The following is a 26592-nucleotide window of genomic DNA, read 5'->3' as shown; positions in this document are numbered from 1 at the left end:
TTAGTGAGGGGCTCTGCCTAATGTAGATTGGAATCCTGTTCCAAAGCATGGGGAGTCTCTGGGACAGGAATCTATCCCTCCAGCACATCCTATGTATTATTGTGGTGAGGTTTAGATCCCTTATCAGTATGTTGGGCCAACATATCCCCAAATTAAATGTCTTGCCTCAAAGATCATGTCAATGTTCGGCAGTACTTATGTCTGTGAGCACCTCTTTTCTGTGATGAACTTGAAAAAGCCTCAACTCAGGTCTCAACATACTGATGGAATATCTCAACTCAACACTGAATGTAGCCACTGCTCAATGCTTAGTGCCAAACATTGATGCATTTGTGCAGGCCAAGAGGTACCAAGCTTTTGGGAACAGTAGTACCAGGAATTAAAGGTAAACGGCTTGATTTTTTTGGCTAAATTTACCTTCATTATCATCATCATCATTACTACATTATTTCCATAACAAGGGGTCTCGATCAGACAATTACCTGGCCCACGTACAGTATACTCGGGTTAAATGAGTTTTGACAACTCTGCACTATAGGGTGTACAAACAAATCAAGAATAATCCATGCATTTGCCCATGTCAACATTTAAAAGCCAAATGTATTCCTTAAAATCTCTTTCTCGTATTGTCATGTTTTTTTCTTATACATATTTCTAGCTTTTGCTTTGCAAGTTTCTTAAACTTTTATCAACTTTTCTTGGAAGGTGCTTAGCCTCCTATCTGGCCATCATTTTTCTTTTGTACATCAGGAAGTGATTTAATGGCCTTCTCTCCTCCACTTTTTTTTTTCTAGTCCAGCCACCTTGCTGACCCCTTCTTGATATCCACTAACTCTAGCTTCTCGCTGGGCTTGTTTCAGCTGATCTCACACACTCAATAGTTTCTGTTTCCATGAATGAATTGTTGCACCATGAGGGAAAACATATGCATTATGACTGGGTAAAATCAGCTTGAACCTCACATTTAACTGCCTACATTGCTTAAAACATGAAATCAATTTACTTTTTACTCTGGTGCCAAGTGAAAACTCACGCTCCACAAAACTTTCATCAGTGATTGATAGTTGCTTTGCCTGGCTTCCTTGAGCTGAAGTGTCTATTTTTTCTACAATACGTCACCGAATCTGCAACCTGCTCCTGCTGCTGTGTAGACTCTATGCACCTCATCAATAGGTTATCTAGCCAGCTTTGTCTCCTTTCCTGTTGCCGCTTTCCTTTCTCCTAATCATTCAAAAGATGCAGTTCAGTCTTACACAGCTGTCTAAATGAATTTTGACTACTTTAGTTTCTCAGCTTCATCGCTACCTAGCTCTTTATTATTAGGTGCTAATATTAGTGTCAACTCCACCAAATAAAATACAAAAATACATTAAAAAAATGTGCATCCTACAGCTTCAAAACCTATGAAATCTGACACTTAGGTCAGTAACCCTAACATAAACGCTGGGATCTACAGGTTTCCTGAACAGCCCACATCATCATGATTATACTTTTAATTATGAGTGATAATCGTAAACTACAAGTGATAACTTACAGGACAAACCACTTTTTACTACAATTAAATGAACATCAACAAGTTGAAATTCCTAATATACAGGGCTCAGTCCCCAGAACCCCTCCTAATTCAACAGCCAGCCAAAAACTATACAACTACAAAGTCCTTTATAGCCTCTTTACAGTAGGTTACAAAAAGTACAGTTTTGTACCTACCATAAATGTAGATGTTCGAGGATCCACATTGCTGCAGTCCTAACTATTGGGTAGTCCGCTGTCCAGTCGGCCCGAATACCAAAGTATATTCTTTTCTTGCCCCAGATGTCAGAAGACCCTAAAAAGACAAGGCCCAATATACCTGCACCAAAAATATGTACAATATATACAAAATTATCAGCATATAACCTCACCTACACAACCACCCCTAAACACAGAGGGGAAGGAGTGCAGCAATGTGGATCCTCGAACATCTACATTTATGGTAGGTACAAAACTGTACTATGTTCTTCATTCCACATTGCTGCAGTCCTAACTATTGGGTAGAATCCCAAAGCAGAGGTAAGGGAGGCTGGCAAATCATAAAGAAGCAGGAGCTGACAACATGCCTTGCAAAATATCTGTGGCAAAACCAGCCCTAGACTTAGAGTAGAGAGGAAGGTGATAATGCTTAGAGAAAGTATGCACTGAACTCCAAGTAGCTGCCTCCAAAATATCCTTAGTTGCCACCCCCCGTAGAAATGCTGTTGAAGTGGCAGTAGCCCTAGTGGAATGAGGCCTAATCCCAGCTGGAATCTCCTTGCCATGATGGGAATAACAAAATGCAATGCAAAACCCAATCCACCTAGAAATAGTTTGTTTTGACACAGGCTTGCCCAACTCAAAGCAAAAGAAACAAACAACTGCTGAGACTGCCTAAAATCCTTAGTCCTGCTTAAATAATAACGAATTGCCTGTGTACATCTAAAGTGTGCAAAATCTTTTCCCTTTATTTTGGGGTCTGCATAAAAAGTAGGCAAATGAATAGTTTGGTTTAAAGCCACACTAGAAACCACCTTAGGCATAAAGGAAGGATTAGTTGATACCCTATCCTTATGGAAAATCAAAAGGGCTCTACTGCCATAAGGGCCTGCAACTCAGACACCCTTCTTGCAGAAGTAATAGCCAACAGAAAGCAGTCTTCCATGACAAAGGTTGTAGAGTAAGTTTTTCCAACACAAAATTGAGATCCCAAGCAGGAGTCCTCTAAGAAACTGCTTGAACAAAGGATAAACAATGGTGGGTCACAATCATAGTGAGCTGAAATTGCTGCAGCATGAATCTTAATGGAAGAGAAGGACAAACCTTTGTCCAATAACTCAGTAAGATATTGAAGAGCCACACTCAAATTAGGCTCAGAAATCTCCAAATTCTTTGCTGTACTCCAAAATAAAAATCTCTTCCATTTTTCTGCGACAACTTTTCCTTACTAGGTCTCTTCTAGCTTCCATAATCACCTTTAAAACTTGTTGAGGAAGTTGAGACCTGCTGTGTTTCAACACAGAATATGCCAGGCTGTTAGATGAAGAGAGTGAAGCTTGACATTGAGCAGATGACCGTCCTTCTGAGATAACAGATGTGGAATCAAAGGTAAAGGCCATGGAGGCTTCCTTACCAGACTCCTTAGTAGTGGGTACCAGTGTTGCCGAGGCCAATCTGGAGCTATTAAAATCATCCTTGGCTTGTCTTGTCTGACCTTTAAGAGCACCTTTGGAAGAAGAGGCAGAGGTGGAAAGGCATACACATGAAGATTTTTCCAACTGAAAGAAAGAGCATCCACTTTCCAAGCTGTGTGATGAAACCCCTTGCAAAACTTTGGCAGCTGGTGGTTTAGTGGAGAAGCTATGTCTGGAGTTCCCATGACACTGTCAATTTCTGAAATACATGAAGATCCAGTTTCCACGGGGATCCATGATTTGTCTGCTTAACACATCTGCTAAGGAGTTCTCTGGCGCCGGCAGAAACCTTGCCTGAAGAGTTAGTTGCAAGCTGACCGCAGTCATAAATAAAATGCTTGCCTGCATAGAGGATAAGAATGTGTTCCCCTTGTTTGTTGATGTACCACATGACAGTTGTGTTGTCTGTTAGAATCAACACCTCACACCCAGAAACTTAGTCTTATAGGAGGTAAAGCTGTTGTAACGTCAACATCTTGAACTTGGGAATGTCCAGATAAGTGTTGAGATAGATAATCAAAAAATTGGTCTCCGTGTTCCCTTTTGGTACTTTGGTAAAAGGAACAGATAAAAAATAAATCCCAGGCCCCTTTCTGATACATGGGAATGGGTGGAATGGCCCCTATTTGGAGAAATGATTTTGTTGTGAGCCTTTTTCCTGAGGGAGGAGGAAGAGCCTTTGCCTGGGGCAATATGGGCAATGTATGGAAATAAAACCTGTAACGTGGTGAATGATATATCCAACCCATCTGTCTTGAGTAATTAAATGCCAATTTCTACTAAACTTCGGGGCTGCACCTGCAAAAAAAATCTTTAACAGTTTGCACTTAGCTTTGTTGTCCTTTTTTTTTAAAACTGCACAACACATCAGACTGTTGTCTTAACATGCTGAGGCCTGTACAGCATCAAAAGAATGCTTACCCACTGTTCAGCCTAGGACTCTTAAAACAGGTTTAACAGGAGCAGGAGGCCTGGAATCAGAGTAATCTTGGCCTTCCCATTTAAAGTGCACCTCTAATCATAGTAATCAAATCTTCTATCAGGCCCTAAACAAGGTATACACAAGGTATGGTAATCCCTATGAGGTATCTGTTTCCCACAAATACAGTTATTCACTTTTTTCTGACATATCCGTTAAATACTGAGGCAAAAAAAAAAAAAAATGTTCCCCAAGGGTAAATTAGCCATTTCTCGGACTTGAAACTGCCGACTTCAGAAAGAAAAGAATTTCAACGCCAACCTGCACTTTCGCAAACTGCTTTCGCAACGATGCCAAAAAAAGAGACTGGATGCGATCGTCGGTCAGCGGGTACTGGCTTGGAGTACTGGCGTCGCGCCAGACGCTGCTCCACCCCTATTAGGGCTGATATACTTTGGTATTCGGGCTGAGCTAGACTGAGACTACCCAAGAAAGAAAGACTGCAGCAGAAGAACATCACTACCTTGCAAATAGGCATAATCGGACATATAGCAATTTCAATGTGCTGTAGTCAACCAAATGATGCTTATAACTCCAACTTTGACTGAAAGACACTCGACTATCACTCTGTAACTTGCACTGCATTGATCAGAATGTAGCATGTAGACGGTGATGACCTTCACTGCAAAATGCAAACACTGCACTCTTTTGTCTTGAACAATGAACTGCAGGGATCACACTGAGTCTCAAGTATCTAAACTGCACAAAAGCATTCCTTTGGGACTGTGCTGCATGAATGTCATACTGAATTACTTCACAAGTAACCAAGTACTAGTCTGGTGTGACTCACCGCTTATTCTCTTATCCTAGAGTGACTTCACAGTGCCAGATGTGTACTTCTCAAAAAAAGCATGTAACTGGGGGAGGGGAAAAGAAGCAGAGCATCCAACATGGCCAGGTCTGATATCAGAATCTGGAAAGCACACGCTCATTAGTTTACATTTTCTGTATCATATTAAGTAACACAGTAACTGATGCACTATGCAGCTACCCTAACTTCACATACATACTATGACGCATATGAAGTATTACCTGTTTTATAAGTTAAACACAAGTAGGAACAGAGGTTATAAGCTGAAGTAACACTAGCATTTTATCTAACTGTGAAGTGTGAAATACAACATACGTAGTCATGTGCCACTCTGCCCCACAGAAATAACCTCAGGAATACTTTACCACTTTAAAACATGCAATCCTGCTTTTCTAATCTTAATAAAATCAACCACTGGTATAAAATGTCTCCTATACCAGGTTATCTGTCCATAACATCCATATGGGTGTGAACCGTTTACTTAATGATCATGAAAAGTTCCCAAAGGTAAAAAAAAAAAAAGTAATTTTAATCAAGATTACTGTCAATTTACTTTTTAATTTAAATACGATTTATAATTTCTAGTTCTTATGTTTTATTTCATACAACACTGCTTGACATGAAAATCGTCTTAACCATTCACAAACTCCTGCTTTCATACAATCATCATTGTTTTATTTCAGTGTTTGCATCATTCACTTTCTCTTTACCAAAGTTATTTTCCTTTGTACGAAAACATCAAACTTGCACTGAATACTAAACTTCATTGTATTTATGACCTAGAGACTTTCTGGTGTGGATGGGTGGATTTGTGTGTACGTGTTTAGGTTTTTCTCAAAAATACCAAAAGTCTGAAATCCTTCTGTATCTTGTAGATACCATTAAGAGCATAAATAAATAAATGTTTTCCAGCTTTTTTATAACAGGACAGTAGTTACTCATACATGCTTCTTGTTTGACTTTACTTTGCAGATAACTTCATTAAGTGGGTGTACTGTTTGTCACTTTCTCAAAATGCTGGATACAAATAACACACAGTAAGAATGAGTCACCTTTATATTTCAGCCACTACGCATCTTAAACTGCAACAGCACAAAGTGAAAAATGCTTTCTCGCGGAATGTGTTAATCCTCATTTTTGTTAGCTCCACTCACAACACACACAGACACACACGCAGACACACACACAGACACACACACAGACACACACACAGACACACACACACACACACAGACACACACACACCAAAAACCTCTTAACACTTAACTGAAATGGCAATTCTGTATCAAGAGTTTATGTTTACCTGTCCAAGAGTGAATATTTTTATTTGAAAATAATGTGCACAGCATTTTCGATAACCTGACAAAATTAAAAACTGACAAGTCAACAACATTTCTAATTTTTGTGCTTGATAAAGTGCAAAAAAGAAAACATTTAATTTACTGTTATATTTTTATTCAAATAATTTTATTTTCTGGGCCCAGAAGACTATTTAATTTAATGTACAAAAATAACAGCCATCAATTAGGACCTACAGATTAATTATCAAATAACCTAATGCCCTCAGACTACAGATATAAAATGCAAACTGATTAATTCTAACTACCTTTATGAAAAATGTGATGTGCATATATGTATACACATACACGCACAAAAATGCACCTTGAACAGCACTCGTTTCTCAGCAGCCTTATTCTTTAACAGCATGCCCAAGATGTCATCAATGTATAACCGTTGTGTCATGCTATGCTGCTAGACTGCCATTTTAGGAACACTATACTTTGTTATGATAGTGAGATGCACCACAACAGGATGACTGTACGATTATGCTGCATCAGCTCCATATATGTACATGCAGCAGTCTCAATGGATGCAGTACTGAAAAATTACTGGTAACATTTCTGTGCTTAAAGTTTAACTACTTGAGAAAGAGTTCACTTACTGATTAACAGTTCTGGAAACAAATTAAGAGATGCACTGAGTAACAGCCAGAGTAACAGATTGTATTCCATGTCTTGCCGATTCCAACTATCCCTTCATCATATTAAAATAAATAAATAAATACATAATTAACTCTTCACAGAACACAACTGCTGTTGCTGCTCACCCCAGAGGCGAGGTTCACTTAACCCACGCAATCCTATTTTTTTTTGCCCCATGCACTCTCAATAGAATTTTGTAGGGAAAGGACACTGCATTCAAAACATGATTCAACAGTACTTTTTTCATTTTTAAACAGGTGAAGCTCATATACTCTGGTACAGAAGATTATCTGCGGGTTCACAGTTTATGAAGTACTACGAAATAAATACAAGCTTGCAGAATGTGTTTTGTGATAAACCTTCAACCAGGGGCTGACAAAGACTTAACATTTAAAAATTCAGTTATTCCTCTCAGTAGCAGGACCCCAGCAAGTCAAATTTTCCAAACACACTCTTCCAGAGACTTCAGCTCAAATCACAATGACAGTACAAATCCCACTATGTATGTTCATGCAAATATTTATATACAAATTATATGTACATATGTACATACAGACATGGAATACAAGACTTCATATATTTATGAACTGTACACATGAATCTTTTGTGCCCTTGCACAAAAGTAATCTATGTCCATACATTGCAAGTGGCAGTACAAGTCTTAGTGCTACAGCTGTATATAACACATGTAATCAAGTGTCAATGTACAAAACTTCTGGCCACAGCTTTCACAATGGTTATAGATGTTTCCGTAACATGACTGACAGAAAACGTCACAGAATCCCCAAAAATGAGCAACTACAACAGTCAGACCTGCTGTGGCAATGCTGTCTTACTATTATTATATTACATACTGGGTAGCACTTCCCTAGTTAAAAAGGGTTAAACATAACAAGAATTGAACAATTTACTGGTTTATTGGAGTAAAACTCTGGTATTCCTTATATCACACCTCCCATTAAATCAAAGGCTGTGCAAAATTTTGACCGAGTGCACTGTCACCCAGATCAAGCTTCAAATCCCAATTAGATGCCTAAACTTTGTTGGAAATGTGACATCAATCTTTCTGAAATGCCAAAATAACAATCCTGGACATGTCTTCTAAACTTGCAAGCAATTTCCTGTTGCCTAAAATTGGCTTATTGGTGACTTTGGGGGTACACCAAAATGCTCCCTTGTACTACTCAAGATAGGGCACTGAACGTACCCCAGGGAGTGAATCACTGTTCCTTCTCACACGACAGGCAAACTTTCTTGACCAGCATCTGTATAAAACATCTCAAATAATGGCATGGCCAAACACGAAACAGTATGTATCCCATCACCTTCCCAAACTACTTCAGCCCTGCCATCTCAATATGGCAACTTTCAGACAGTTAAGCTACTTTTCATTTACAGTTCTTCTTTTACCCGTGTAACAAACGCGAGCTTTACATCTCTAAGGACCCCCCAGCAAGCATAACCTTGCAGACGAAGGGGCAAATACCTGTACGTCTCACTATAACCAGATGGGCTTCACCTTTTGATAAGGATCTTTAGGACCACAATGACCTAAACACTTCTAGTTACTGTAGTGATGCCTCTATCTTGCCTTGTCAGTGTACAGCATCAGATAAGTAAATGGGCAATTACCTAGTACTGACTCAGGGTCCCATAGTTTAGTGTCTTGCAGCTTTACAGTGCATCACATAACACTGAATAATGTATCAAGCAGTTAACACTTAAATTGGGCACAGCTAAATGCGCACTTCTGAGTATGGAACCACTTTGGTTTACTTTTTGTCCTAGCTAAAATTAGCATAAATTTCCACAGTTTCATTTTTCTGCTTTGCAAGCAAACAACTTCTATTAAATAACACTAAATTTCCTTGTAGAACAGCACAGCCAGCAGTCTGAGTATGTCTGTGAGAGTTTACATAAGCCTAATCTTGTATTCATTTCTGTTCTCCACTGCAAATGGTCACACGTTAATGCTTGTAACATCTGGAGGAGGAGGAGGAAACAGAGGGAAAATTTTCAAAAGGCTCTAGCCACTAATGTCAAAATGCAAAGGGCAATCAGCCAATTTTCAGGGATGTGCAGTAATATTATGCAAAAGACTGCAGGACAATCAGCTAATTTTCTGGGCTGTGCAGTAACATAATACAACAGACTGTAGCCAAGGAAAAGTTAATTGAGCCATGCAATGCTATACCATTCCAGAAGTATAACATGACATACACAATGGCAGCAGCACTACTCTTTAGAAATGGGTGCTCTGAGAGGACTACTTCCCCTTAAAATTAAAATGCATTAGTGTTAGACCTGTTTGTAGCTCATCCTGCTTGTTAAATTCTGAAATGGCAAGTGAATGAAAAGTGAATCAGTACTGGATCTTCGCTGTTGCTATCCAACTAATAAAAGTAAAGATGCATCCACGGGTCTATAGTTCAAGTGCATCACTTTTTCTTGTGTTTAAAAATTTGGTAAGATTTATTTTATAGGTCAATTAATAATTACAGTACTGCTTAGAAATAATGAACAAGCCTGTATGTGCAGAGAATGATGCAGAAGCTATACACAGATTGCAAGATGTAGACAAACTCAAAGAGGAAATAAGGTCATCAGGACAGAAAAAGGGAATCTGTAATTAAAAACAATTAAAAGCAGTATGATAGAGGCATAAGGTAAGTTCTGCCCTACATGACAGATTACAAAACGGACCACAATTGATAGTATCTAATTTTTGTTAACATCTGAATATATGCAACAAAATTACAAAATAAATATCTATCTGGTGACAAGGTTCACTGAGCAGATGAGAGTATTCTGCGGAGTAAGAAAGGATATCCCCCGGGATAACTGCAAGCTGAAGGGAGGTAGCAAAAGGTAAATAATTTGCCCCATCTGTTAAAACACATTTTGTACACTTTTCGGTACACATTAACACTTGTATGCCATTACGCATGAATTGGACAGACTCAATGAAACATAAAAACACTACTCTGTCCAGGAGAATGTGTTTTGCTCCTCACATAACCCCCCCCCCCCAAAAAAAAAAAATAATGTTATACGGGTGATTTTGAGGACAACAGTCATTTCACTGTCCTGGGTGCATGCACTTTAGGATCAATAAACAACTAGGAAACACAATATCTACAACATAATGTTATGTTTATATTAACAGCTCCCCAGACAGGGGTTGTAAGTCAGTTATCTAAACATAGCAGGTCCAAAAGGATTGATGGTCAGAAAAAGACACCAACTGCCCGCAGTACAAGGTCTCTTCTACAACATACTGTGCTGGTTTTCTGTCCATCAGGAAACACAGAAAAGGAATCCAGAGAGACAGCCCCATTAGCTGTCCTCCTGTTACAAGTCTAGTTCTAAGTCCTCCAGCTCTTCCTCTAGAGCTTGCCGACGAGCCAGTTTCTCCAACTGCTCCTTGGTTGGCTGCTTGATCTCACCAGAGTCCACTTTCTGCTGTAGCTCTTCCACTTGTCGCAACTTCTTTTTGAGATTTTTTATCTTCTTGGCTTTCTCAGAGTTGGCATCCTGCTCTGTGGAGTCTGTGGTCTTCGAACACTGTTTTGTAGCTTGTGACCCTAGACTCCCATTAGCACTTATTGTGACCTTCTCCAGAGAGTTGCTCAGTTCTTCAGGCTCTCGCTCACTCTTTTCCTGCTTCCTTTTTTCTTTCCTCTTCAGATTTCTCTTGGCAGTTTTTGACAATCCAGAAGTTTCATTCTCAGATTTCTGTGGAGTTTTGACCTGTTTAATGTCTTCGGGATTCAGTCCTGGAGGAAGGTCAGGTTTGCTCTTGAAGAACTTCACGTACTTATTCTCATACCTGCTCAAAACAGAATCTTGTGAGAATCTTTCCAAAAGCAAAGAAAATATACACAGATGCACAATTACATGTAAATTCCAACACAGGCTTTCACCAAAGCAGACACAAGAGTTAACCATAGTAATGCTGTAAAGTACAAATACACAGACAACAGCACACTGCACGGGTCTAAATTAGAACATCAAATGTTCTAAATAGCGAACGCCGACATGAGGGAAAATGCAGGACCTCGAAAACATTATTGTGGGGGGCTGCACCCTCCACACCCACCACTATATATATATATTCCAACTCCAAGATCGCACTACAGTGAGGAAAGGGCAAATATTCCGATCTTCACTGTACTGCGATTTAAAAAAAAAAAAAAAAAAAAAAAAAAACTTCAAGGGCCTGCATTTTCGCTCATGTCAGCGTTCACTATTTAGAACATTTGATGTTCTAATATAGACCTGACTGCACAGAAAAAACACCTGAAACAATAAGCATCCTGGTGTGAATTACTTACCCATAACCTAAAAGGGTAGTGCTGTGCAAGGTATATGATATATGCACAACTGTACACTAGTGGCCTGATGCTGTCACACTGTATGGTGAAAGCAACTGCGATTTAAAATAAACACAAGACCCGTGGGACAAAAACAGGCATCTCTGGGACACTGTTCTCCTTTAAGACATGCAGCCAGTAATCCCATTAGCTATCCGTCACATAAAAGCCATGTTAAACCCAGAGCTGCTGGACATGCTACACCTAAAGAAATCCCAATCCCTCAGAGCTACATGCTCTAGGGACCTAAACCTTGTCACCACAATAAACAGGACATGCTGGAGGGATAGATTCCTGTCCCAGAGACTTCCTATACTCTGGAACAAGCTACCCATCTATGTCAAGCAAAGTTCCTCATTAGCACTCTTAAAGAAAAATCTTGATGAGTGGATGGGAAATAGGAAGCACACCCTGGGGATCACTTCTGTGGTTCTGCTCGACAGGGGCACAGGAAATTAACTTTCTTGGGTGGCGTAAGCCAGGGAACCTTGTTGGATAGGCTTACTTAGGCCCTTGGGCCGATAGCCTAGTACCTACCTATGAACCTATGAATTGCAGTGGTGTACAGGGTATAGAAGTATGCACATGAAGGCAATTATCTATCACTAATCCAGACCTGAAACAGCTGAGAACAAAATAGTCACATCAAGTTCTGCTTCTTACGTTAATTTGACCACAAAATTCCTTCCCTTTCCTTTTTCACTGGCTCATTAGTAACCTCAAAAGTATCATTTTGGGAAGGGACTCCTCAAACTACTTGAATTGGACCTCACAGATCCAGAAATGTTAAATGCTCAAGGTACTATCGGCGCAACCAATTATCCTCAGAAAAAATCTCACTCAGAACTGATGCCCCGAACTACTGCAAGTAACTGATTATACATTGCATGTCCTCAACCATCACTGTTTTGCACCGATTCTACACATACTCTGCATGCTCTATTAGCTGCTGTTTGTGCTATTAAAGGACCTAAATAAATATTACTTGTCACCATGGGGTCCCAGCATGCTTTAGCCTTATTCGAAGCCAGTCTAATAACACTTGATTTTCTGTGGCACTTTAGCAACTGCTTCATGTTTACTGACAACCCACTTCATGTAACGCATATTAGTTCCACCTGTACAAGCTGCACTTATTTATCAAGACTGGAGGTTAGTCTCTCCATCCCACCCATGGTGAGTAAATGGCATCAGTTTCACAGCATCACTCCTATAAAAGCTAAGGTAGTATAAAGAATTCCTTGCCTAAGCCTCCTAGACAAACTGCTAGCTTACCTCAGGCATATAGCCAAAATTATAACACTACACCCACACTTTGTCACTGGGAGTCAGCTGTACTGCAAAAGCTTGATGTTTAAGACCTCAAATTCCCCCTGCTTTGCCAGGGATGCCTACACCTTTCACCCCCTCCCCTGTTTTCTGCATCCTGCCAAAAGCATTTGCTACCCCAACAATGTCTTTCTAAGGCAGTGTGCACCAGATGATACATCCCAATGTCCAGTTGTTTGATGGTTGGTTCACTCACCTTTTTTATTTTACTTAATTGTTACTTACAGCTTGGCTGAAAGCCGAGCTTTTGCCCTTTTGGTTGGATTACTCTAAAGCTGCACCTCCATGCACTGGTTTGGAGACATTTTCCATCTAATTTGACTAATTTTCTGAGTTTCTCGACACTGGAGAACTAGAAGCTGTTTTGCTATTCCAATTGCTGAAACGGTTCAGTAGTATTTAAACTATCGCTGCTTATTTTTTTTTTCTTAAACTACGAATCTTTGTTTAGCCGGGTGTTTGGGAGTATCTTGGAAAATGAAGCCATTATTCTTGTAAGAGAAGACTAACTGTTGCCATTTCTAAGTGTCTGGGCACCACTGGGTCTTCAGAGCTCTCATTTCTTTTTGTTTTATTTAATTGCTATTTATAGCACTGCTGAGCTATGAGTTGTGTTCGAGCAGCGTCATCGCAGTTGAAGCCGAATAGTGGGTAATGAGCATGTTTTCATTTAAATTAGTTTAACAAAACAATTAATTGCTCCCTTGACCGGAAACTGCTCAGCTATGCTCAGGACAGCATTAACTTGCACTTACCTTTGGTTAGCGGCTGTGATTCGTTTCTAGCATAACTGGCGTCACAGCTGTGGTGTGTCTCACTCAAGTTGGCACCACTGACACTGGTCAGACAGTACTCCCCACGGCCGTCACTTAGCGTTTCTTAGATTCCTTGTGCCCTTAGCACAGTAATACTTAAAGCACTGGACAACATGTAGGGGCATCAAACTTGTTCCCCTTTTATCACCAGCCTTCTAACACTTTCGCGGCACTCTTAATAACTGCCTAACATTCACATACCAAGAATTTCTATTAAATAGAAAAAATGGTCTGTGAGAGGTGTAAACACCTAGCTAACACTGAAGCATCCCTTTCACAAACAATATGCAATGAGCACTGCAGCCATACCCTCGCCTCAACCACTACAACATTCTCAAACAGAACACACCAAAATGTGATGATGCCATTAAAAAAAAAATCAAATCCTTGCCAAGAACTTGTAATATCAGGCCTGCATGAAGTCTCTTAATTCATCTGCTTCATGCACATCCACATGACGTTACCAAAACCAAAGCTGCTCACTGTCAAACAACGCTATTCCAGCTTCTGATAAAAAAATATATTCGTGGCTAAACTGTCAGGCATACAGCCTCTCCAGTCACTAGGCTGGAAAAGGATACATTACAGACACTGTCAGCTGCCAGATCAGAGACATTTCATGGACCCTCAGGACCCTTTCCCAAAACAAAAATGACTACAACATGTTTGGTGATCCATGTGGGAGTGAATGACCTGGGATGCAAAATCATGTGGCAAAGAAAAATGTCAAGGTATAGAGAAGATAATTTGTATTAACAACTGAAGTTTCATAAAGTACAGTTTTGTACCTACCATAAATGTAGATGTTCGAAGATCCACATTGCTGCAGTCATAACTTGTGGGTAGTCCACTGTCCTCGGTCGGCCCGAATACCAAAGTATTAGGCTGACGTCGGTTATGGGCGCTCAGATCTGACGTCAGAGCGTCAAGGTATTAAAGCGCATGACCGACGTCATATCCTCAGTCTTTTCTTGCCCCAGATGTCAGAAGGCCCTAAAAAGAAAGGCCACAGCCAAAAATAGAATAACCTCCAAAAGCCATGTACAAATAACAGCTACAACCCAAACCATACAACCACTCCAAACTACAGAGGGGAAGGAGGGAGGGTAAATTGGACTGCAGCAATGTGGATCTTCGAACATCTACATTTATGGTAGGTACAAAACTGTACTATGTTCTTCATCTCACATTGCTGCAGTCATAACTTGTGGGTAGAATCCCAAAGCAGAGGTAAAGGGAGGCTGGCAAAATCATAAAGCATTGGGAGCTGCCAAAATGCCCTGTAAGACTGCAGTGGCAAATCCAGCCCTAGATTTGGAATAAAGAGGAAGATGGTAATGTTTAGAAAAAGTGTGCACTGAACTCCAAGTAGCTGCTTCCAAAATATCTTTAGTAGCTACCCCCCTTAAAAAAGCAGTAGAAGTGGCAGTAGCCCTAGTGGAATGAGGTCTGATTCCAACCGGAATCTCCTTACCATGATGAGAATAACAAAAAGCAATACAATGGCCAATCCACTTAGAAATAGTTTGTTTTGAAACAGGTTTCCCCTGAGAACCCAAAGCAAAAGAAACAAACAACTGCTGAGACTGTCTGAACCCTTTAGTCTTGCTCAAATAATAACGCAACTGCCTGTGAATATCCAAAGTGTGCAAAATTTTCTCCCCTTTATTTTGGGGATCTGCATAAAAAGTAGGCAAATTAATAGATTGGTTCAAGGCCACATTTGAAACAACTTTAGGCATAAAAGTAGGATTAGTACGCAGAGATACCCTATCCTTATGGAAAATTAGGAAGGGTTCAACTGCCATTAGAGCCTGTAATTCAGATACCCTTCTAGCAGACGTAATGGCCAACAAAAAAGCAGTCTTCCAAGACAAAAACTTTAACTCAGCAGTAGCTGCAGGTTCAAAAGGAGGTAAAGTAAGTTTTTCCAACACAAAATTGAGATCCCAGGCAGGAGTAGGAGCTCTACGCGGGGGTCTTATGTTCTTTGCCCCTCTAAGGAATTGTTTAAACAAAGGATGAGAGAATAATGGTGGGTCACAGTCATAGTGAGCAGAAATGGCTGCAGCATGAACTTTTACAGAGGAGAAAGACAAACCCTTGTCTAATAATTCTGTAAGATATTTAAGAGAAACACTCAAATCAGGCCTGGAAACATCAAAGCTCTTTGCTTTGCTCCAAATAAAAAATCTCCTCCATTTATCAGCATAAACTTTCCTTGTACTAGGCCTTCTGGCCTCCAAAATAACATTCAAAACTTGTTGAGGAAGCTGCGACCCTCCAGGTTCTAGAACAGAATATGCCAGGCTGTTAGATGCAGGGACTGAATCCTGACATTGAGGAAATGATTGCCCTCCTGAGTCAAAAGGTGTGGAATCGAAGGCAAAGGGCAAGGAGGCTCCCGTACTAAACTCCTCAGCAGAGGGTACCAGTGCTGTCGAGGCCAATCTGGAGCTATAAGAATCATGGAAGGCTTGTCTTGTCTGACCTTCAAGAGTACCTTGGGAAGGAGAGGCAGAGGCGGAAAGGCATAGACGTGAAGGTTGTTCCAACTGAATGATAGAGCATCCACTTTCCAAGCTGTGGGATGAAACATCTTTGTGCAAAACTTTGGCACCTGGAAATTTAGTGGAGAAGCGAACAGATCTATGTCTGGAGTCCCCCATATCACTGTCAACTGTCGAAATACATGAGGATCCAACTTCCACTCGTGGGGATCCACTATCTGTCTGCTCAAAACATCTGCTAAGGAGTTCTGTGCTCCTGGCAGAAACCTTGCCTGAAGAGTGAGGTGCAAACTGAGAGCAGTTTCCCACAAAATCATAGCTTGCCTGCAAAGAGGGTACGAATGGGTTCCCCCTTGCTTGTTGATGTACCACATGACAGTTGTGTTGTCTGTTTGAATCAACACTTGCCCTGGGTGAAGTAAATCCTTGAAAGCCATCAATGCAAACTGGACTGCTAACATCTCCTTCAAGTTGATATGTAAATGTTGAAGTCTGGCAGGCCACGTGTCTTGAACCCATTTTCCATTGAGGTGTGCTCCCCAAGCCTTGTCCGAGGCATCTGTCGTTAAGATCTGACTCGCCTCTGGTCGGGTCACAGAGGGTCCCTTGTTTAGGTGACATTCCTGAGCCCACCACAAAAATTCCTTTTGAATGCAAGGTATTATCTGAATGACAGTGTCCATATCGTGGCAGTGTTGTGTCCATACATTTTTGAGATACCATTGTAGCTTCCTCATATGCAGTTTGGCATTGGGAAGCACCAGAATACAAGATGCCATGAACCCCAAGGCTTGAAGGACTGTCCTTGCAGTCAGCCTGGACCGTAGAGACAATTGATGGAAGTAAAGTGTAAGATTCTTTTGCTTGTCCGGGGTCAAAAAGGCCATCTGGGAAGCTGTATTCAGTCTCACACCCAGAAAGCACATTTCCTGAGAGGGTACTAGACTGGACTTTGTTTCGTTCACAGAATACCCTAGGCACCTTAACACTGTCATAACATACTGTAGATGATGAAGAAGCTCGTGCTTGCCTTGAGCAAGAATCAGGCAATCGTCCAAATAAGGATAAATTTGTATTCCTCTTAACCTGAAGAAGGCTATCACTGGAGCCAGAACTTTTGTGAACACCCTGGGCGCAGTAGATAAGCCAAAGGGCAATGCAGAGAACTGATAATGCAAAGTTCCAGCCTGAAAATGCAGGAATCTCCTGCAACTGGGCCTGATAGGAACATGAAGATAAGCCTCTTTGAGATCCAGAGTTACCATCCAGTGATCTTTGCCCAACAGAGGCAGAAGTTGTTCCAACGTCAACATTTTGAATTTTGGAATGTCCAGGTATGTGTTGAGGATAGATAAATCCAAAATCGGCCTCCAAGTGTTTCCTTTCTTTGGTACAAGAAATAGGCGAGAGTAAAATCCTAGGCCCACTTCGGACAGAGGGACCTGCTGTATAGCCCCCATTTGAAGAAGTAAGGAAATCTGTTTGTGAGCCTCTACCCTTTGCTGAGGGGGAACGTCTGGCATGCCTTTGAAAGGAGGCAATGTGTGGAAATAAAACTTGTAGCCCCGGTCTATAATGTCCAACACCCATTTGTCCTGGGTGACTAAAAGCCAATTTTGCTTGAAGAGTCCCAACTTTCCTCCCAAAGGAGCTGCCAGACAGGAAGGATCTGGCAGCTGAAGATGCAGGTCATTGGGCCTGTTTACGAAAGGACTGGCCCCTGCCCTCACCTGTAGATTGTGCTGGTGAACTCCACGTTCTAGGCCTGAAAGAACTCTGAGCTCTGCCCCTACCACGTCTAGATCTACTCCTAGACTGCAAATCAGAAGTAGGGTAAGTCCAACCCTTAGTAGGCCAATTCCTGCTAAACTTAGGGGGCTGCACCTGCAAAAAATCTTTAACAGTCTGCATAGACTTAGCCTTGTCTTCCATTTTCTTCAAGACAGACTCCACAGGAGAACCAAACAAAACTTCAGACTGCAAAGGAGCATCTAAAATTCTAGCTTTAACATGCTCTGACAAATTCTGATCCTTAAGCCAGGCGTGCCTGCGAATAACTGAACCAGTGGCAGCCACCCTGGAAGAAGCCTGTAAAGCATCAAAACCACACTGCAAAGAATGCTTACCCACCTGATCAGAGGCATGAACCAAATCCTGTATTTCCTTACACTCTATGCCCTCTGCCAAAGCATCCACTTTAGATTTTAACTGAGTAAGGAGAAAATTCTGGTACTTCAACATATGAAACTGGCAATTCAAAGCCCTCATTGCTAAAGTGGAAGAGGTATACACTTTCTTACCCCACCTATCCAAGGCTCTAGAATCTTTATCCATAGGAACTGGATTCTTTACAACAGAAGCCCTGACACCCTTAGGTCCCTGGCTAATAGTTTCTGGGTCAGCCCTAGGGCTCTTATACAGATATTTATGAGCCTCAGGCACTCTGTAATACCTATCTGGTTTAACTGGCGCAGGGGGCAAAGAGTCTGGATTAAGGGAAGCCTCAGAGAATACGTCTTGAACAACATCCAAAACAGGAGGTATAGCCAAGGGCCGATGTTGTGGTAAAAACAGAAATTCCCTAAGCCTCTTACGGGAATCTGAGAAATCCTGACCTTCCCATTTAAAATGCTCCCTCATAGAATGCAGGGTTTCTGAAAAGGAAAAATCCTCTGGAGGAGAAGCAGAATAAGGAGGAAAATCCTGAATGTCTTCAGCTGAAGACTCTGAGTAATCTGAAGCCTGCTCCAAACTTTCCACCTCTGGCTCCACCCTAGGCCTCTTTATCAGGAGGGGGCATAGAACCCCTGATTAAGGAAATTAAATCTTCTGCCATTTTAAGCATGTGTTTTTTAGGCACTGAACCTGCAGAACTAGGACTGAAACCTGTGGAAGGCAAACCAGGCCTGCCTTTGGAAGGTACCTTAGAGACAGAAGGAGAAGGCCTAACCACCTTAGGCAAGGAAGGGAGAACAGCAACCTGAGAGGCCCCCTCAGCCTGACCTGACTCCTGAGAGGCCACATCTTGTAAAATTAACGTCTCCCCCTGAGACTCAGTTGAAACCTCGGCTGGATCAACAGAATCCACCGTAGTTTCTAAAGAACCGGCGTCCGGGACGGACGAGTCATCCTGCTTGGACTTTAATGATTTGTCTTTGCGCTTCTTCGCGGTAGCGGGCGTCGGAGGATCCGACGGCATATTGTAATTACACCGCTTACCGAAGACAAGCCTAGCGCAATCTAACCTACGTTTAATGGTGTGCTTATTAAATCTAGCACAAAAGCGACACCCGACTACGTCGTGCTCGGGCCCCAAACAAGGAATACAAAGAGAGTGGTAATCCCTATGCGGTATCTGTTTCCCACAAGAAATACAATTATTCACTTTTTCTGACATCCGGAATTAACTGAGGCAAGAAAAAACAAAAATATTCCCCAACGGGGTACTTAGCCCAACTTGGTTTTGGTCTGAAACTCAGAATACGAAAATTTCAGAACGCCGAACGGCACTTGCAAACGCTGCTTCTGCTTCGGACCATGCGGCAAAAAAGACTGAGGATATGACGTCGGTCATGCGCTTTAATATCTTGACACTCTGACGTCAGATCTGAGTGCCCATGACCGACGTCAGCCTAATACTTTGGTATTCGGGCCGACCGAGGACAGCGGACTACCCACAAGTTATGACTGCAGCAATGTGAGATGAAGAACATCTTTGGTTACAGTGTTCAGCTCAATAACCGCACTGGAACACAGATTCCTCAATTTCAGTATCACATACCAAAGTCCCAGCTCAGTCAAAGATTTATGAATATATTTTAGAACTCGTACAGCTTAATTAGTAGCAGAAGTTTGCTCCATTATTCAGGTAATCTTAATGCAACATACAATTGTCTAAGTCAAGTCCTAAAGCTTTGATTTTATGAATTCAGTTCTTTGTTTCTTACAGCACAACTTCTCTGATAACTTTAATATCTAACATTGCTTACATGGTTCTATCATACAATAATGAAACCTTAAAGTGTATGTACACTGTTCCTTATATGACACACCATTTTGTTTTAATTTCTTGGTGAACTTCCTCCATACAGATTCTAGTCAGTGCAACCGTATAATATTGTAGCCACAGAAGCTATTGTTATATCCTAATGCCCTGTATAACATTACCAGACATCCACCATTCCTTTTGGTGAGATCTTAACATCGGGCTCAACAGTACTGTAAACTGGCTTCTCAGTGTGTTAATATGTCTACTACAGAAGAAGCTGGCAGATACTAAGATGCAGAGGTCCTTTAAAAAATTAATTTAAAGCTGATGTAAAGAAATAAAAAAATTCCAAAGCGTTAACAAAAATACATAACACAGTAGTTATCTACACACTAAATGTTAAACCAATTGCCTTTGCTCAGTTATTTATTTCTTCAGCTTGAGGATTGAAATTGCAAATAAATTTTTTTTATACAATAAGAATGCCATCATCAGCATATTTAGATACTCTGCAGGTTTTATTTTGCCAGATTGCTACAAACATAATATTAAACAATGTGGGGACCTAAACTGACCTTTGTGGTACTCCTAACTTAACCGGAAGGTATGTATCCTAAAAACTAGCTGTATTGACTTTCACACACTGTAATATGTCACTTAACCAGAAAGTAATCCATTTTACAATGTATAAATTAATGTTTACTTTGCTTACGGCTTTGACTATTGCCAAGTGAGGAAGATAATCGACACTGGGGTCAAACTAATCCAAGATCAGCAATATTTGATCATAAAATTTTATTAGGTTGGTTAGTGTGGATCTGCCTTTTATGAACCCATGCTGATGCAGATCTAATACGGCAAACTTATCTGTACTTTCCTTTTGAAGGTCAATAACACAGAGTTCAAAGCATTTGCCCAGAACATATGCCAAACTTACAGGTCATCAATTACTAACTTCATCCAGAACTCCAGAACTAGATCCTCATGCAAAAGCTTTTTAAAAATTAGTCCACGAACAGATCTGACAGACTACTTTATATTATAAATCTTCAATAAACTGACTGAGAAGTATTGACGATTATTTCTCTTAATATATATAGATCTGTTATGCTACCTGTGTCTTCAAGTTTTTATTCACATTTCAGTGGCGGATCCAGAAATTTGCAAAAGGGGAGGGCACAGGCAGGTTGGTTGACTACTGGGTGAAAGCGGGACAATAGGTTTGGTGGTTGTGAAAAGATTACCTTAAGAAGCTCTGACATCACGTGTGGAAAGACATCAATGAAAGATGCAGCGATTCTTCAAAAAGATAAAACATTATCTTGCAGAAAAAATACTATAAACATACATTCAAAAAAATTCACTTTATAAACTCAACACAAAATAGTTTTGTAAAGTGTATTTTCCCCTATTCTAACCATGGCAACCCCCACACAGCATATTTACTGCATTCCCAACTAGGTCAGTTATTCAAAACAAATGGTAAGGCTTTGGCTCTCAAAAGTAGAAAACTGACAGAGTTTAGAAATAAAAACAATGCTTTTTTTTTTCTCAATAGGGGTACCAGAAAAATTATGACAAGCAGAATTAGTTTGCATCCAAGGCATAAAACAGACAGGGGAGCCCGCAGGATTTTTTGCAGGGGATGCAAACTTAGATCCCTCCCCATGCAGCCCCCCCCACACACACACACAGCCATTCAAGTGTCCCATTACTTGGCTATTTCTCCAGTTGCCACACTGTCCAATGCTCCCAGTGTGCATACTGTTTTATGCTTCACTTCTTCAATGACTACGGATATTTGGATTTAATTTACAGCTTTTATTTCAAATTTTATAGCACAAACACTGATAGACATTTGCTAAACAAAGCAATAGTCTTACAATGAAAACAGACTTGGCATTAAAAATTCTGTACCTTTGAAACAGAATTCACTGAAACAGCACTGAAATCCAAAAAGAAATGCATCTGTACAGTGGGTGGCATGTTAAGTTTACCTTTGGGCTGCTTTAAAACCATAGGCCCCTTGCACACATTTTTAGGGCCATGCAAAAGTTATTTGATTCATCTTCCTGATTTTATTAAGTACAATATATAATTGAATTATATCTCTCGAAAAATACAGCACCACTTGTTAAAATGTGTTTTAAATTTATAGTTTTGAACATTTTTCCAATAAGCACTGAAACAAAATATACAAACCAATAATGACAAACTGCCCAATTCAGAACATTTCAACCATAAAAGGCCACTCAAACTTCTGTCTTTACCATCCACCAATATCAGTCAATATACACAATCTCTGCAGAAGTACAAGTCATCTGAATAACTCTACATTAAAGCTATATGAAACTAATGAAGAGGTGGTTACTAGAAAACAACTGTACATTTCAGTGTTTCATCTACAAATTCAGTGCTTCCTGCCCCCCGAAGAATAAACTGCCTATGTTACATTACAAAAGTAAGCTGGTAAATTGCAATAGAGAATGGGTGGCAAGCTGAAAAACAGGTTCATAGTTACTAGGCATCTCATCCAAAGGAGGACATCCTCTTCAGGACTGCAGCACCCCACCCCCTTAAAATACAAATCTACAGGAAAGAATAAAAAAAAAAAAAAAAAAAAAAAAAAAAGGTTTTTTTTTTTTGGTTGAAAACTTTCCCCCCTTTTTGGGGTTTTTTTTTTAAAAAAAAGCAAAAAATTTTAAAAAAAAAAGGGGGGTTTTTGGTTTTTGGTTTTTTTTTTGGGTTTGAAAAAGTTTTACCTTTTAAAAAGAAAAAAAAAAAGGGGTTTTCCCTTTTGGGACCCCAAAAATTTTTCCCAAACCCTTTGTGGAAAAAAGAAAACAAAAATTTTAACAATTTGAAAAAAAAAAAAAAAGAAAAAAAAAAAAAAAAAGTAAAAAAATATAAAAAAAAAAAAAAAAACAAGAAAGAAAATATAAAAAAAAAAAAAAAAAAAAAAAAAAAAAAAAAAAAAAAAAAAAAAAAAAAAAATAAAAAAAAAATTTTGGCTTCTCAAAAAATTTAAAAATTAACTTGCAAAAATTTTTAAAAAAATTTTTTTCAAAATAATTTAAAAAAACAAAAGTTTTTTTAAATTTTTCCCTTTTCCCCCAAACCCCAAGTATGACAACAAGGCCCATTATTAAAAAATTTTAACGGTTAAAAAAAAACTGACTTTAGTTAAAAAAATTTTTTTTAAAAAAAAAAAAATTTTATAAACAAAATTATTAAAGGGAAAAAAAACCAAAATTTTTAAAAACACCCCTTTTCCCAAAAAACCCCCCAAAAAACAAAACCCCTATCATTTCAAAACCCAACCCAAAAACCATCCTCCTTTTTAAACAAAAAAAATTTTCTTACCCAAACAAAAAATAAATTTTTCACAAACAATATCACAAAAAAAAGCCCTCTTTTTTCCCAAACAAAACACGAAAACCAAACCAAAAAAACACACACAAAACCCCCCCAAAAAAACCCCAAAATACCCCTTTCACACAACACAAAAAACCCCAAAAATACAAAAAATTTAAAACCAAAAAACACACCACAAAAAAAAATTTAATTTAACAAAATAACACAAAACAAAAAAAAAACCCAATAATAAAAAATTTCCAATAAAATTTTCCCAACTACCACCAAACGAATTTACAATTTAAAAATACACACAAACAACACAAAACCTTAACAATAACCAAAAAACCCCAAAAACCTACCTTTTATCACAAAACCAGCCCTTTTCCCCAAAAAAAAAACCCCCAAAACTTAAATTTAATAAACCCACAAAAACACATATTAAACCACCAAAAACACCCCAACCACAAAAACAACACCCTTTTAACCAAAAACCCACCCAAAAAAAACAACCCCCAAAAAAAAAACCAACAAAATTTTATTTTAACAACACAACACAAAAAATTTCCCCCACACAATAAAAAAAAATTTCCCCTTTAAACACACACAAAACCCCATTTAAAACAAAAACCTAAAATAAAATTTACACAAAAAAAAACCCCCTTAAAAAAAAACAATTTTACTAAAAATACCCCCAAAAAACAAACAAAAACCAAAAACCCCCCTTAAATTTTTTTTTAAACAAAAAAATCTTTTCAACACACACAAACCCCTTTTTAACCACAAAATTTTACAAAACCCAACAACACAAAAACAACATAAAAATTTTTTCCCAAACCAAAACCCAAAACAAAGAAAATTTTTACCACCAAAAACAAATTTTTTAAAAATAACAATTTACTTTTTAAAAACAAAACCCCAAAACCCTAAATTTTCCCCAACCAACACACACAAAAAACCAAAAAAATTTTATTCAATTTCAAACAAAACACTTCATTCTTACCACAAAAACACAATAAAAACACAACACACAAAACCTATTTACACAACACAAACCCCATTTCACACACAACAACAAAACCAAACCCAAAACACACACCACCCACACAAAAACCATTTTTACACACACAACCCCCTAAACACAAAACCCCCCAACACAACACAACCTTTAACACAACCACCCCACAAAAACCAACAAACAAAACCAACATAAACAAACACACACAAATCTCCTTTTAACACAACACCCCCCAAACAACACACACACAAAAAAAAAAAAAAATTTTAAATTAAACACACACAATCAACACAAAACAAAACCCAAAAAATTTACACAAAAACCAAAACATACAAACACACAAAACAAACCTATTTTAAAACAACACACACACACACACACACACACCCCCCCACACACAAAAATTTAAAAAAACCTTTTTAACACACACACACAAAAAAATACTTAAACAAACCCCCAACAAAAATCTTTTAAACACACACAACAACAAACACACACAAAACACCTACCCAACACACAACAACACACACAATAACTTTTACACACACACATTTAACATTTCCTTACACACACAAAACCACCAACCCAATTTTACACACAACAAAAAACAAATTTCATTTCCCTTAAAAACACAAAACACACACACACACACCAAACACACACACACACACACACACAAACCCCACACACAACACAACAATACTTTTACACACACACACCTATTTTAAACACAACATTTTAAACCCAACACACACAAAACAACCCCAACTTATAACACACAAAAACACAACAACAACCATAAATTTTTACAACAACACACACAAACCAAAACCTCAAAAACAAACACAACACAAAATAAAATTAAAACAAACAAAAACATACACACACAAAAAAAACAATTTAAACCCCACACACACCCCACACACCCCCAAAAAAACACAACATTTTTCTTTACACACACAAATTTACTAATACCACAAAAAACAATTTTTTTTTTAACACACACACAACCACCCATTTCTTAACACACACACACACCACACACACACACAACATCCCCCTTCTTAACACACACACAACAAACACTCCCAATTTTACAAAAAAAACCCCCTACATTTCAAAAAACCACTATTTTCACACACACACACAAACAACCACACACACACACAAACAAAATACCCAAAACAAATATAAAACAACACACACACACACACACACACACACACACAAAAAATTTTTTACACACAACACACCCACACACACACAAAACCCCCCCTTTTAAAAAACAACTCCCAAAACTTCAAAACAACCAATTTTAAAACACACACACACAAAAACACCCCACAACCACCACAAATTAACACCCCCAAACCCAAAATAACCAAAACCACACACACACACAACCCTAATAAACCCACACACAACAAAACAAAAAAATTTAAAAAACCACAACAAAAAACAAACACAAAAAACCACACACACAAAAAGACCCATTTAAAACACACAAAAATCACACACAAAACAAATATTTTAAAACCCAAAACCACAAACACACACACAAAAAGACCATTTTTTTTACACACACACACACACAAAAAACACAAAACACACAAAAACCAATTTTAACACACAAAAAACCCCAACCTTCTTACAACACACACACAAACACAAACACAACACACACACACACACACACAATTAAAATAAACAACCCTAAATCCCTTTTACAAACAAAAACCACCCAACCACACAACACACAACCTATTACACACACAAAACACCCCCACACCCCAAAACCACACACACACACAACAAAAAAAAATTTTACAAACAAAAAACATTTTTAAAACCACCACAAAACCCAAAAAAACCTTTTTCACACAAAACACACACAAAAATTTTACACACACACACACACACACACACAATTCTTACACCCACACACACAACCACACACACACACACACACAAAAAAACACAAACAAACACACTTTTACAACAAACCCCAATACAACAACAAAACCACACACACAACAACCAACCCCACACAACACACAAACACACACACACACAAACCAACACACACAAACAAACACACACAAAAACAACACAAAAACAAACCCATTAAATTTAAAAAAAACAAAAACACACACACACACAAAAAATTTCTTTAAACACAACACACACACAAAAAAACCCAAACAAAAAAAACAACCCCCTTTTTTTA

At 39.0% G+C, this 26592-nt stretch overlaps 1 protein-coding gene across 1 annotated transcript in view; it reads right to left on the bottom strand.

Moving 5' to 3' along the window:
* Nucleotides 1–6444: 6444 nt before the first annotated feature.
* The window catches only part of PYM1 (PYM homolog 1, exon junction complex associated factor), a 101427-nt gene continuing 81279 nt past the window's right edge, over nucleotides 6445–26592 (bottom strand). Inside the window, exon 3 of the mRNA XM_044083771.1 lies at nucleotides 6445–10807. Coding sequence (XP_043939706.1) covers nucleotides 10330–10807 — 478 coding nt within the window. The 3' untranslated portion in view covers nucleotides 6445–10329. The remainder of the gene's footprint in view (nucleotides 10808–26592) is intronic.

Source organism: Protopterus annectens, chromosome 9.part0, assembly GCF_019279795.1.
Source record: "Protopterus annectens isolate FY-2018-M chromosome 9.part0, PAN1.0, whole genome shotgun sequence".
NCBI classification, from domain to species: Eukaryota; Metazoa; Chordata; order Ceratodontiformes; family Protopteridae; genus Protopterus; species Protopterus annectens.
Note: the sequence above shows the minus strand (reverse complement) of the source record. Positions and strands in the feature narration are given on the sequence as shown.